Source organism: Nannospalax galili, unplaced genomic scaffold (assembly GCF_000622305.1).
Source record: "Nannospalax galili isolate Female #2095 unplaced genomic scaffold, S.galili_v1.0 scaffold114, whole genome shotgun sequence".
Lineage (NCBI taxonomy): Eukaryota > Metazoa > Chordata > Mammalia > Rodentia > Spalacidae > Nannospalax > Nannospalax galili.
This window is the reverse complement of record NW_008336930.1, coordinates 1,174,703-1,189,426: the sequence shown is the minus strand read 5'-3', so window position 1 is coordinate 1,189,426 and position 14,724 is coordinate 1,174,703. Positions and strand designations below refer to the sequence as shown.

The 14,724-nt window shown below is 37.3% G+C and overlaps 1 protein-coding gene across 8 annotated transcripts in view; it reads right to left on the bottom strand.

Annotated features, from left to right (window-relative positions):
• The window catches only part of Cntn3 (contactin 3), a 471,390-nt gene that overhangs the window by 3,589 nt on the left and 453,077 nt on the right, over window positions 1–14,724 (bottom strand). For 7 of the 8 annotated variants that reach the window (XM_029562809.1, XM_029562808.1, XM_029562810.1 and 4 more), the window contains 2 exons: window positions 3,819–3,931; window positions 1,867–2,035 (listed from right to left, as the gene is read on the bottom strand). In XM_029562809.1, coding sequence (XP_029418669.1) covers window positions 1,867–2,035; window positions 3,819–3,931 — 282 coding nt within the window. The remainder of the gene's footprint in view (window positions 1–1,866; window positions 2,036–3,818; window positions 3,932–14,724) is intronic. The other variant, XM_029562814.1, reaches the window with a different exon arrangement.

Below are 14,724 nucleotides of genomic sequence, written 5' to 3'. Positions count from 1 at the left end.
TGTTCCTAAATGACTCCAATATTTGCTCATTTAGTATAATTTACCTTTAATTGAAATTGGAAAATTAACTTCATCATTGTGAAAACAATTAGACTTGATCTCCAACAATTGGTGAGATAACTTGATTAATTAAAGAAAGCTTTTTTGGATAAAGGTTTGGAAAACGTGCCTGTTTCTAGTTTATGCAGATTCATTAGTATACATACTATGAAACATCATTTTTATAAAAGGAGTCAAGTAAAAGTCAATTTTTGGAGACATCTCTGTGTAGTCACTAGTCTATGCAAGATCAGCCAGAAGGCAGGTGTCAGATGGAACAACTGCTTCAGATTCAGCAGCCCGCAAACTGTAATCCCTTCTGCCACTAAGAACCATAGTACTTAGTCCTGTGCCAGTGTCCCTTTGTGAGTACTGTCAGGTTAACTCCTGACCTTGCACTATGCAGGTAAAAAGAAGCATGTGCTCATTTTAAAAGCTAAAATAATCAGGGCACAAGAGAGTGCTTAGTGGCTAAGAGTACATATACTCTTGCAGAGAACCCAAGTTTGGTTCCCAACACCCATGTCCAGGATATCAGATGACTTCTTCTGGCCTCTTCAGGATACACACATGCACACACCTAATTTAAAAAATCTTAAAAAAAAACCTAATGTAATCATGATAATGAGTGTTAATTAGCCCCAGTTTTGGTCTATTGAATTGAACACACTTTTAGCAGAGTCTCCAGTCTGAAATGGTTTTTAAAGACTGTCTTGCACAACTCAGGGCTATGATAAGTAGCTGCCATTTTCTTTGGAAAGTTGGAATTGTGTATTTTAGTCTAGATATTGTAGTCAATGATTTTATGGAAAATAAAATTTCTCCCTGTCGCCCAGTTGCTAATGTCAATCAATATGTTTTCTAATATTAAAGGCAATGGTTGCCAAGTCTTGATTGTCCAGTACTATAGTCTAGGTCAAGGTTAATAAATGGAAAGAGGGATCAATGTTATTTGTGTCATTAAGAGCCACAAAGGAGATTAAGACAAGATAGGCTCTACAGTACTTTAATTAAGGCTTGAGAAGTCTGGACAGAATTTAAAAGTAAAGATAAAATTTCTTTTGCCTTTTTGCTGAGAAAATATGTATTCCAGGGTCTGTTTCTTTTAACTCTGAAACTGAAATTTCTATAGTAAAATAGTTTCATTTGCTTTCAAAAGGAAAAGTTAATGAGAACCTCCCATGAAATTAGAAGCAGATTTAAAAAAACAGGCATTTCTTTGTCAGCATACATAAATAGATTCTGCCTTTAACAATGTTAATTCATCCATTGGAAAAAAACCTGATGTTTTATCTATAATTTGTGGGAAGCAAACAATTGGAATATTACTATCATTTTTTAAGACAGGATCTCACTATGTAGCTCAGGCTGGTCTTGAACTCACTTGAACTCACTATGTAGCCTAGGCTGCTCTAGAACTCAGGATCTTCCTGGCCTAGACTCTTGTGCCCTGTTTTATAGGCTGCCTCTACTGTGCCTAACAATAGTAAAACTAGGGAAACTTAGTTCAATACTACCCTTGAAGAGTACTTAGGGAATTATTCTTGTGCAGATAATACAAAGGCAATTGTAGGTATAACTCCGAATAAAGAAACAATTTCAAACAATAAAAATCTGCTAAATAACCCTTAATGTCTTTTCTTGTCCTTTTCTCCTTTCCTTTTTTGCACCACTTTAGAGGGTTTCCCATTATCTTCATAGTATGTCTTCCATGCATTCCAAAGGCATGCTGGGAAAAATGGATAGCCAGGGGTCCATTGCCTGACTCATTATGGAAGCCAATAACAGTGATATAAGTGAAGGGGGAAATGCATTCAATCAACGTACTAGTAATTCTTGGAATCCTGATCTGCTCACTACTGGTGCCATCCCCTCCATCAGTTGTGGCTTTGACTTCAATAATGTAGTCCTCTTTGATGGGCAGCAAGAGTTCAGCTGAAGTTTTATTTGTGTTTAGCACTTGTACATTATTTTGACTGCTAGTCCTATAGAAAACCTAAAATGCATAAACAGACACACTTGTTATATTGCCTGCTTTTATTCATTTCCTTCACTAAACTTGTTATGTTGAAATCACATTGTTTTGTCTGTGATTCTATATCCTGAGAATATGAAGTGCATTCCCAGCTGAGACTGTAGGTCTTAAATATGAACAAACAAAGAATCACAAGGGCTTCAAAATCAAGGTTGGGGAAGAGTGAATTCCTTCATGGACGAGCTCTGTTAGATCGGGCACTGGTGAGAGAGGCAAGATGGAGAGGTTGACAGATTATGGGGACATGAGAAAGGAGTGGAACCCTTATTCGGAGATAGACTGAAGCCTCGCTCCAGCCAAGAAACAAGGATTTTGTACAATTAACATCTGTTGTAAAAGCTATCCACATACAGTCAACATTCTTTAACTATATAGATATTTTCTGTTAAGGTAACAATGAATTAAGTATACAGCCTGCATATATATGACCTTGGACAGGATCTCTTTCCTTTGATCAGTCATCTCCTGATATCTCAAGTAAAATGATTAACCTTTGATTACAGTAAAGAAATCCTACTTTCCAAAATCCCTGTGAACTAGGCTTTTACCTTTCCAACAGTAATCTGTCAGTTACTTCTCAGGAATCATCTGATGATCTCATTTAAGGCTCTTACAACTCTTTTAAGATAGTATCGAGGCTCAGTACTATGCTATATTCAATTATTGTTAAAAACAATGAGCTGTCAGTCTCCCTTGAGGAGCCAGGACCCACACTTGAGATGTCTTCTTTTTTGTGACTCTTATTTGAGAAGCCCATATCCACGTTCTGGAGTGTGTCTTGTCTGTCCTTCTGAGTACCTCTCTTTCTCTTCACCCTCCTGCTTAAGCCCATTTAAAAGCATCTCTCTTAAACCCCAATTCTGCTTTACATATTGACTCTTCCTGAAATTCTTCACTGTGATGAAGCCATGAATCTTGCTTAGCTGAGTTGAGGTGTGAGGGTGACAGTGGGGAGCTGTCCCTCCTGCCTCTACCCCTCTCCCAAAATGCTGACAGTGAGGATGGAGAGAGTAGGCAGGGACCTGTTTTATGGACCTTCAGGGAGAGGCCAAGGAATCATGGCAAATACTTAGTTGTTTTTAAAATAGTGTTTAGTGATCATCAAAAGTAGAATACATGCATTTTATCACTATTGTATTTGAAATCCCACATAAACAGAATTGTCTCATATAACTGTATTTAACAAATGAGATATTTGTGGGGAGGTGCTCTTGTTATCAAAAGCCTGATGCTTTTTGTGATGGTTAGTTTTAATTGGGGAACTTGACCTGGGAAAAGATTCTAAATGAGGTAATGTGTAGGTAAGGTTAGGCTTTGGACATGTCTGTGGGGAACTGTCTTGATTATGTTAATTGATGGGGAAGACTCAGGCCACTGTTCCCTGAGGTTGGGTCCTAAACGGTCTAAGAGGGGAGAAAGTGAGCTGAGCAGTAAGCAAGCATGTGTGCCTTCTCTCTATGTTCTTGGCTGTGGATATCACCAACTGCTTCAGGTTCGTGTTGCCTTGACTTCCCCACAACGATGGATTGTAACCTGGAATAGTGGGGTACAGTGAAAACTCACTCCCCTGACTTGCATGTCAGAATACTTCATCACAGCAACTGAAAAGAAATTAAGGCACTTACACCCAAATTAGATTACAGAAACCACTCTATCAACATTTTAAGCATTTAATTTCCACCTAGCTTCCCTTGGAACATGTTATTCAATGTGGGAAAAGTAAAGCAGTCCAATCAAGACTTACCTTATAGCCAGTTACTTCTGATTCATTCTCCATGGCTTTTACTTGCTCCCAATTAAGTAAGACTTTAGTGTCTGTCGTGTTCCAAACAACATTTCCTGGTGGCTGACTGGGAGCTTAAATTGCAAAATGAGAAATGAAAAGCTGATTTGAACACAGAGTCCTATTTCACATGGAGCAGACAAATGACCATTCTGGGAGGCTCTTGGAGGTAGAGCTCTGCCCTTGGTAACACATGGTATAGAGATGGAATGAGAAAAAAAATAACAGACTAGCTAAATTTCCCTTTAAAAGGCCTATTGCAGTTAAATTATAAGAAAATTCATTTCATCATATTCATCACATTCTTTGTGACTTTTCACAACTATTGTACTTTAATGTCAATGGCAAACAGGCCAGAAGCAGAGAGAAGGAAATTCCTTTATTTACCATGGGAGAGTAACTAGCTGATAAGTCAGGAAAGGCAGGAGGTGGGATGGTTCTGATACATACAGAGGCTGAGAGAAATTGCAGAGTGAGCAGATTAAAGTCCCAAGAAATGAAGTGTGGATGATTTTTAAGCCAGTCTCCTCATATGATGAGACAGGCCAAATGAGAAGCAATAAAAATCAGGATTACTTAGATTCATTCTCATGAAGGAATAGCTACACACATGAAAAATTGTGGCAGAGAGTTCATATTTTAAAGCCTTCATTTTCCAAGTTTAAATCAATTTTTGAGAAAAATAATATGTAAAACACTAAAAAAGTTAATGAGAAGTGCATTAGAGTATTAATGAAATTCTCAGAGATGTATAGACTTCGATTTATAGTTAGCTCCCTCCCATGAACACCAAATAGTAAGCTCCTAGTGAATGTGGGTGGGGAACTGGAGTGGAAGTAGCTGGTTCCATTTGTCCATGGGAACATAGATGGGACAGTGAAGATTCAGTTTGTCAATCACAAAACAACAAACATATTACTCATCTGTCACCAGCATCACAATTGCCTAAAACAGTCCTGAAACATTTTGTCTTTGTAGTTGAAACATAGACTGTGATTCAGTTAACTGAATTTGTAATGGGAAAATGATATGAAAGACTGACTCTCCAGAGAAATCTCTAAACACCATTGACTCATGCCATGAGGGAAACACAGCTGGACTTACAGATGACAAAATCTCTCAGATACATTTATGTGACTAATAACCTCAAATGAGATTATATTCCATGCCAATTCTTTAGTTTATCTGGTCTTCACATGCAGGATTCTATATTGCTTTAAAATTTCTGATTGGAGACTAACAGTGAGTTTAAGTCAGCTAAGATGGACTTGCAAGGCAGTGACAGCAGCAGCAAGTACAATGGCAGCTGCTAAAGTTTGAAACACAAATGAATTTGTTCTGGTCACTCTATTCAATGTCATGAAAACATTTAGACCATGTTTCCAAAGTCTATGATTTGTGTGGCTGACAGCAGTATAAAAAGACAGGTTTGATTTGGTGCAACTCAGATAATACACTTCAGCGTGGATTGTTCTATCAAAATCTGTGTGTGTAAAGGTTACAGAAAGTTTGAGTGATTCGGATTGAATTACCTACCCCAACAGCAGTTCTAGAGAAAACTAACTGTAAATTGTGTGAATTCTGTATAGAATCCCAAAATACATGAGTTAGATGGGTTCAGGCTGAAAGGAACAGTTTCTGAGATGACAAAAACAAACAAAAAACAGTAGAAAGGGAAGGAATATGAAAGGTTTGTTTTGGGTCTGACTGCTTTTCCTGATTTATTTTTAGTGTTTCCTAAGCATCAGATACTCAAGTGTGACTTTGTTAGTTTTGGTATTTCTTATTTTATTTATTTTTTATGTATATGAGCATTTTGCTTGCATGTATGTAACTGCACCATGTGTGTAGTGGCTGAAGAGGCCAGAAGAAGGCATCAGATCCCGTGGAACTGAAGATACAGATGGTTATTAGCCACCATGTGGGTACTGGGAACTGAACCTGGGTCTTCTGTAAGAGCAGCCAGTGTTCTTAAACACTGAGCCATTTCTCCAGTCCTTTGATTTTGATAATTCTTTTAAACGTTTATTTGTTTGTTTGTTTATTTATTGTTTATTTATTTATGTATTTTTTGGTCTTTTTGAGACAGGGTCTCCCTGTAGCCCCAGCTGTCCTGGAACTCACTATATAGACCAGGCTGGCCTTGAACTCACAGAGATCTGCCTGCCTCTGCCTCCCGAGTATTTTTATCTATGTGTATACCTCTATCTCTCTCTGTTTTTGTCTCTGTCTCTTTCCCTCTCTCTCTGTATGCCATGTGTGTTTGAGTGCCTGTGGAGGCCAGGTTTCAGATCCCCAAGAGCTGGAGTTATAAACAGTTGTAAGTCACTCATATAGGTTCTGGGAACCAAGCTCAAGTCCTCTGGAAGAGCGTCAAGGGCTCTTAATGGCTAAATCACCTCTCCACCTCCCATTTTTGCTATTTAAAAAAATCTAACTAAAAGCCATAAACGTCTTATTTAGTCCCATCCCAAACCATGTTACTCACATAATAATGAGTTTGTTATGCTAGTTACATTTTGTATGTGTGTGTATTTGTGTGGTGTGTGCATTATAAAATAAACAAAGCTAATGGTTCATTTTTAATTTAAAAAAATTTTTAAATGTGGATCTCCTCGGTTGGTTATTTTTTGTCAACATGATACAAACTAGTCACTTGGGAAGAAGAGACCTCAGTTGAGGAATCTCTTCTATCAGATTGGTTTACATGTCTGAGAAGCATTTTCTTAATTATTAGTCCATGGTAGAAGGGCATAGCCTACTGTGGACACTGCCATCCCTGGGCACTTGGGCTGTATAAGAAAAGTAGTTGATCAGGCCAGAGGAAGTAAGCTGGTAAGAACTGTTCCTCCATGGTCTTTGTTTCAGCTCCTGCCTCCAGGTTCCTGCTCTGAGCTCTTGCCCTGCCTTCCCTCAATGATAAACTATGATGTTGAAGTATAAGCCAAATAAACCTAGCCTTCCCAAGTTGATTTTGCTCAGCAGTTTTTAAAAGTATTATATTATTTTCATCTATATGTGTGTAAGTGTACCCATGTTGTATAATGTCTGTGGAATTCAGAAGAGGGCGTTGGATTCCCTGGAACTGGAGTTACAGATAGTTGTTAGCCACCATGTGGGTGCTGGGATTTGAACCTGGGTCTTCTGAAAGAGCAACCAATGCTCTTAACCACTGAGCCAGCTCTCCAGCTCCATTGCTCAGTGTTTTATCATAGCAACAGAGAACCAAATTAAAATACCTCCTGGCCCAACAGCACTTTAATTTCTACACCACCATCTGAGAAATTCTGAACAAGACAAACATTCTTCTAGCTTCAAAGTTTATATTATTATGAGTAACTAGTGCTTTGTAAACATACATATTAGGCATTACAAAATATACTTTGATATGTTTAAGAGCTTCATTATACTACATTGCTGTTACACTTGTTTCTGTAATAGATCCAACCCAGAGAGCTAACAGAGATTGTACACTCAAGTTCATAGCAGCTTGATTTATAGCAATCAAACTGTGGAAGCAGAAAACATTTATAATTATCCTTTCACAGATTAATGGATAGACAAGATGTGGTAATGGTGAGATGTTATTCACCTTAAGAAGAATCAGGAATCTGACCCGTGATGGAACATGGATGAATGTGGAAGCCACAGTGTTAAGTCAAATAAGCCAATCAAAAACTCACAAAGGGGATGATGGCTCAGTGATTAAGGGCACTGGCTGTTCTTGCAGAAGACAAAGGTTCAGTTTCCAGCACCACAAAGTGGCTAACAATCCCCTGTAAATCCAGTTCTAGAGGATCACACACCCACTTCTCACTTCCATTGGCATTGTACATTTGTGGTACACCACTTACATGCAGTCAAAATATTAAAACACACACACATAAAACCCAAAATAAAACCCACAAAAAACTCTTAACAAATACTGATGATGCCAGTTATACAAGACATGTAGGGGAATGAAATTCAAAGACAGAGAATTTTGAGGATTGTTTGCATGGCAGTGTGAATATACTTAATACAATTTACACTTAAAGTCTAATGAGATTCCTGCATGCAGTAGTAGAAATAGCTTTAATGCGACAGAGTGGATGTTTCAAATGCATGGAATCAGGAATGAAGTAGCACTATTTCTGAGGTGACTGACAGCCTTAGCTTGTAGGACTTCTAATTTCATGTGTGGTATTCTACCCTGTGTGAAAATACAACCTACAACAGTCTGACCAGGGGCCAGGTTACTGGACCTAAAATAACAGATGGTTTATCTTTTCAAATTCTTGTCATGTTTATATCCTACAGATTTTCCCTAATCTATCTAATAAACTTCTATTTTGACGATACATTAAAATTTTTTTAAAATGAGAAAAAACTAATTCATCTTGCACAAAGGTGATTTATACCTATATTTTAGCACAACACTAAGTGATGGTACAAAATTCCATAGACAGTTTAAATACTATACAACAAAGTAGCACTATCTTAAAGAAGTTTTTTTTTTTTTCTATCGTGACCAATCTTTAAGCATCTGTCATGATGTTATGTATTTGATTTTGACACTTCAAACCAGGTTTGTTATAGGTTTCATTTATTATGTAGATGTCTCTCTGGTAAGGGGTGGTCACTTGATGAAGCTGGACATAAGACACATTTATCAATGGGAACCTAGCTAAATAAATGTGGACTGTTGTCACAATGGGATATCACATATGCATAGTGTTATAGTTTCATCTCTGTTGCTGTGATAAAATACCTTAACAAAAAGCAATAGGAAAGGCTTATGAGTTCTTTATATACTCTGGAAACTAATCCTCTATCAGATGTATTTCTGGCAAAGATTCTCTATCTGTAGATGTCTTCACTTGACTGGATCCTTCCTTTGCTGTACAGAACTCTATTAGTTCAATGGGGTCCCTTTTGTCAATTGCTGAACTTAATTCCTGAGCTAAGGAAGTCCAATTTAGAAAGTCCTTTCCTGCACCTGTATCTTGTTGGGTACTGCAAATGTTTTCTTCTAACAGTTTCAATAGTTTCAGGTTTCACATTGAGGTGTTTGATCCAGTTGAAATTTATTTTTGTACATATATGGGTCCAATCCCCTTCTTCTACAGGTAGAGATCCAGTTTTCCCAGCTCCATTTGTTGAAGGTACTGTCTTTCCTCTAGTGCGTATTCTTGTCAAATATCAAGTGGCTGTAATTGTGTTCACTCATGTTTGGGTCTTCTATTTTTTTTCCTTGATCTACATGTATGTTTTGGTGTCATTACCATACATAGTTTTTAATTACTATAGCTCTGTAATATAGTTTGAAATCTGCTATGGTAATCCCTTCAGCATTGCTCTTTTTGTTCAGGATTGCTTCGGTTATTGTGGGTCTTTGTGGTTCCATATGAATTTTAGGATTTTTTTTCTATTTCTGTGAAAAATACCATGGAAATTTTTATTGGGATTGCAATGAGGCTGTAACTTGCTTTTGGTAGGATGGTTATTTTCAGTATTATTTCTAACAACTCATGAACATGGAAAGTCTTTCCAACTTCTAGCGTCTTCTATAATCTCTTTCTTCAAAGATTAACAGTCTTCATTGTAGAGAACTTAATGTCCTTGGACTGGTTTATTACTAGATACTTTCTGAGGTGATTGAGAATAGGAGTGTTTCCCCGAACTCTTCCTCTGACTTCTTGTTATTGGTATATATAAAAGTTAGTGATTTTTATAAATTGATTTTTGTACCTGCCACTTTGATGAAAGTGTTGATCATTTCTAGAAATTTTCTGCTATAATTTTGGGATCTATTATGTGTAATATCATATCATGTGCAAATAGGGATAATTTGTCTTCTTTTATTGTCACTAGCCCTTTAATTTCTTTCTCTTGTCTTATTGCTCTAGCTGTGGTTTCAAGTACTATATCAAAAAGAAGTGGATCTAAATAGATAATTACTGAATACAGTAACTTAAAATAAAATGTAACCATCCCAAAGTAGGACTGGGCTATAACACTTGCCTAGCATATGGGAGGGCCTGGTTCAATCCCAGCATGAAAAAGTTAAGTACTCTAAAGCTAAAAAAAAAAAAAGCAAGAGGAAAGAAATGGTTTATTAAATCTCAAAATTCCAAGTTACTGTTCATGACTACAGGGAAGTCAATGTAGGAACTTGATGCAGCTAGTCACATCTGTAAGTCAAGAACAGAGAGAATTGAAAACATGCATGTCTACTGCCCAACTAGCTTTCTTATACAATTCAAGACTTAAACCTAGGGAATGGTGCCACCCACTTTTAGCCTGGATCTTCCCCCATCAAGTAACATAGTCACAGCAATCCTCAAAGACATGCCCACAGGCCACCTCATCTAGAAAATTCCTTATTGAGTCTCTTTTTCCAGGTGACTCTAGATTGTGTTGCATTGATAATTAAAACCAAACATCACACATTGTTACCTAATATATAGGTAACTAAATATACAGTATAAGAGAAATTATACAAAGAATGGAAGTCTAGAAAGCAAACCAAGTTATATAACTAGGATGGTATTTCTGTATTGTGACATTGCAGATCATTCTTTTTTTTTAAGGTTCAGTTTTGTTTATATAAAATTTTTTAATTTAACAACCACATGATTAGAAGAAGCATTTCATTACAGCTTTAATATATTCAGTAACACATTCCAGAACAAGGATACATCTCTTCCAAAAGTGACTGTAAATCTTATTTCATTCTTCTTTTCCTTCCTTTTCAATTTTCTATAATGAGTGTGTTTTATTTGTATAATAAGACATTGAGGCTGCCAACACAAGCAAGAGCAATGTGTATAGTTCTCAAGATGATGTCTTTACAGTGGTGAAAGAGAAGCTGGTATTTCCTTTGAATATATGGAATTTAAGAACATATGCTTGCTGTGATTAATTATGCAGACCTCGGTATGCTTCCAACTTGTTTCCTTGACCACCTGATGGTAGTAAGATGAATTCTCTGCAAGTGAATGTTATCTCCAGTAGCTGAAAAATGCTCTTTACAATTGGACTTTGCTTGGGAAATCATCACCATTTTTAATTAAACTGCTTAAACATTTGGCATTGTGCAACAATAAAATAACCAGAAGATATTTTCTGTTCAAATAATGAGACTTAAAGTCACTGAAACTATTATAAAGGGACTCAATGTGTCATATGGAAGGAATCTGACCACATGGTTTAAAGCAACAAAAATACATGCTTGATAGCTCATCTAAAACACAAAAAGACTGGCTGTGAGATCCAAACTAGAACACCAATGCAGGTCTTTGTTTTAACCCATAAGACTTTCCTTGACCAAAAGTTCTCCTTCTTTGGATAATAAAAACATTTCAGAATATAAACTAAATTATAAGCTGAACATTCACAGTGGCCTAGAGGATTTAGAACCAAGTGGGACAGATTTTAAAATTTTTACAAAATCAATGATGTATGATGTACAAACTGGCCAGAGAATTAACTTGACTCTCCATCTGTTGAAGCTTCTTCCTGTTTGAATTCTGGTATAGTTCAATGTTATATTATCTTTCATCAGAGATCACATAATTGGCTATGACTTTGCTGAGGCCTATAACATCAGTGCTATGTCTAAGGAATGCATATTAGCAGGCATGGATGCCACTGTAGTATGCATAACTTGGGGTGTATCACCAGAAGGCACAAACTTTTATAAGTGATACATGAGGAAAGTAACCAGATCAGTCAATCACTGGGACAAAAGTTCCTTTAATGTTCTTAATAGGCTGAAGAGAAAAATAAATTTGGAGACTGGCTGATCTTTAATAGACTCTCAACAGTGAAAGCTCAAAGAGCACATTTAGGGTTTGGTATGGACAAAAATGTGCTGCAACTACTTAAGAGGGAACCAAGCTATTTTTTCATTGTATTTTTCTTATTATTAAACAACATCTTTCAATATCTACTCATGGCAACAACACTGGTCCTCTATTATTACAGCGGGATATTAGATTCCATTTAAAATTTAATTGAAGTACTTTAAGTCAGTTTCTATTTTAATCTTGGGTATATATTAATAGATGGGTTACAAGAACAGTAAACATTTATAGTGTAGGTAATAAATAAAATTGGGATACCCTGCATTAATATCTTTTTAGAGAGGATGAGGATATTATAAATTGCACATAAGAAAAGTTCAGGAATTCCAAATAATGTTTGAGGCAGGAGTACCATTTTATGCAAAATTTCTAGAAGGCTTTCTGAATCACACTTCCTTTCTCTTTCCTGAAGGCACAATGAATTAGTTTTCTTAAATTCAGACCATTGTTTTGGTTTAACTTCTAAGGTTGATCATTTCATTTGGAAATCCAAAGGTTCAAATGCAAAACCCGATGTTCCACTTACAATCAGGATGTCTTTCAAAGTGGATATGAATATATAATTGAAGTAACAGAAAGATAAGACGTGAAGGTTAATCTTCTTGTTAAACTGACTGGATTTGAATGACCTCCAGGTATGTCTGTGGAGGCTTTCCAAAGAGTTTTAACTAAATAGGGAAGACACACCCTGAATGTGGGCAACACCATTCTTTGGGCTGTGGTCTTAGACTCAATATAAATGAGAGAGAGAGAGAGAGAGAGAGAGAGAGAGAGAGAGCACCAGATGCCAGCATTCATCTCTCTTTGGTTCCTAATTTTGACTACAATGTGACTATGCTCCCGCCACGCAGTGCACTTACCAGCCATATGAAACCATGTGCCAAGTAACCCATCTTTTAGGTTTCCATTGGGTATTTTGTCATAGCAATGTGAAACGTTACTAATACAGGCTCCTTTGCTATGTGCAGGCCTACACATCTATCTCATCAGGACAACTGGGTTTTCTAATAGTAGGCCATAGTCGATTCACCTATGGTCATTAGACTGATGAGATAAGCTAGTAAGAAGCCTATGTAGCCCTGGATGGAAACATCACAAAAAAGTGTCCACTTTCCATATAGTTTGGCCATTAGAAAATAGTCATTGAGAAGCTGGTAGCTATACTGTTGCTAAGAAGATGGAGCCAGTTTAAAATGTTGTGACTATGAATAGAGGCAAGAGTTACAGAGTCACATCAACTCAATCAGCACTATTGGAACAAACTATGATCATTAGAAAGTGGAGGCAGAGTTCAAGGACTAATAAATAATGATGAAACCAAGCAAAAACCTTTCCTTGAAGGAATTGATGCTCTGGCCAAAGGGAGATAAAATTGAAATAAAAATAATCACAGGGCTAATGAGATGACTTAGTGAGTTAAAGTGCCTACCACTGAGCCTGAGGACCTGAGTTCAATTCCTGAATGTACGTGGTAGAAAAACCAAATTTTTCTAGTTGTCCTCTGAGCTCTACCTACATGCTGTGGTACACATGCCCCCACACAAACACTAACATATGTACATAAAATCAATGAAGGACAAAGAAGGACTTCATTAAGGGAGTGACTCTGGATAGGCTGACTAGACCCCAGTGGATGAACTTGCACAGAGGGACATCTGGGGACACTAACTTGACTTGATAGGCCTTAACATAAACAACAGAATGCATGAAATCCAGTTGGTGGGTGGGGGGTTATAGGAGGGTGCTGAAGGGAAAGGGGGTATAAGAATGAGTAAAATGTTGTACATGAAATACATAAAAATTAAGTAAAAATATAAAAAAAATGAAATGTAATTTTAAAATAAAAACACATAAGCACAAATAAAATAGAGTATGTGTGGTGACTATGAAGGGTACACATAGGAATAAAGCAATGAAGGAGTCAGGGACTGTTTCCAGGGGGATGCTGGGCTACAATTTTAAATATGACAGTCAGTTGGCAAGGTGTGATGACTTGAGAGGGAAAAGGGGAAGGCTCATGACTATCTGGAAGAAATTTGGTGAAGCGGAAGGAAAAGTAAATGTCAAGGACCTGCAGAAGGGAGATAGACTGACTAGACTCCAATGGATGAATTTGTACCAAAGGACATTTGGGCACAAATGCCTGTCTGGATACAACTTAACATATATGGCTGTAAGGTGGAATATATGAGGTCCAGTGGTGGGGTGGGGGATATCAATGGGAGAGGGGATCTAAATTTGATTAAGAACTGTTGTATGAAATTATAAAAGCCCAATTAAAAAAAGATGCTCTGAATAAATACACAAAAATTCAATAAAAATTTTACAAAAAAGGAAGAAAGGAAAGAAAAGAAAAGAAAGAAGAGAAAGCAGGCTGAGCATGCTAATAAGTGGTGTTCCTCCATTGTCTGAACCTCAGTTCCTTCCTCCAGATTCCCCCTCTGAGTTCCTGTCCTGGGTCCCCTCCATGACGAACTGCAAGCTGCAAGGTGAAATAAACCCCATCCTCCCCAGGTTGCTTTTAGTCAGTGTTTTATCACAGCACTAGGAAGTAACTAAAACAGATAGGAAGTGACTGGAACGTTTTGAGCAGGAGTTTGACATCAACATCACTCTGGCATAAGAGAGACAGGAATGGAAAGAGCTAAATAGTGAGGGGCCACTGCTTCTGATGCTTAGGAGGGATAGAGCATCCTGCATTAGGGTAGCAGCAATGAATGCAGTAAGAGTTTTCTTTTTCTTTCTTTTTTTTTTTCTTCAATTTTTGTCTTTGTGTGTCTTTGTGTATACCATGTGTGTACAGGTAAGTGTGTCACAGTGTGCATGTGAAGGTCAGAGGACAACCTTCAGTGTAGATCCCTGTCTTCCACCTTGTTTGAAGCAGAGTCTCTTGTTTCCCAAAGTCTCTTGTTCTGGGGACTCTTTCCTCCACCTCCCATCTTGCTGTAGGAGGGCTGGGACTACTGATGTGTGCTATCACTTCTGACTTCACATGTGTTATGAGGATCCTGACTCAGTCC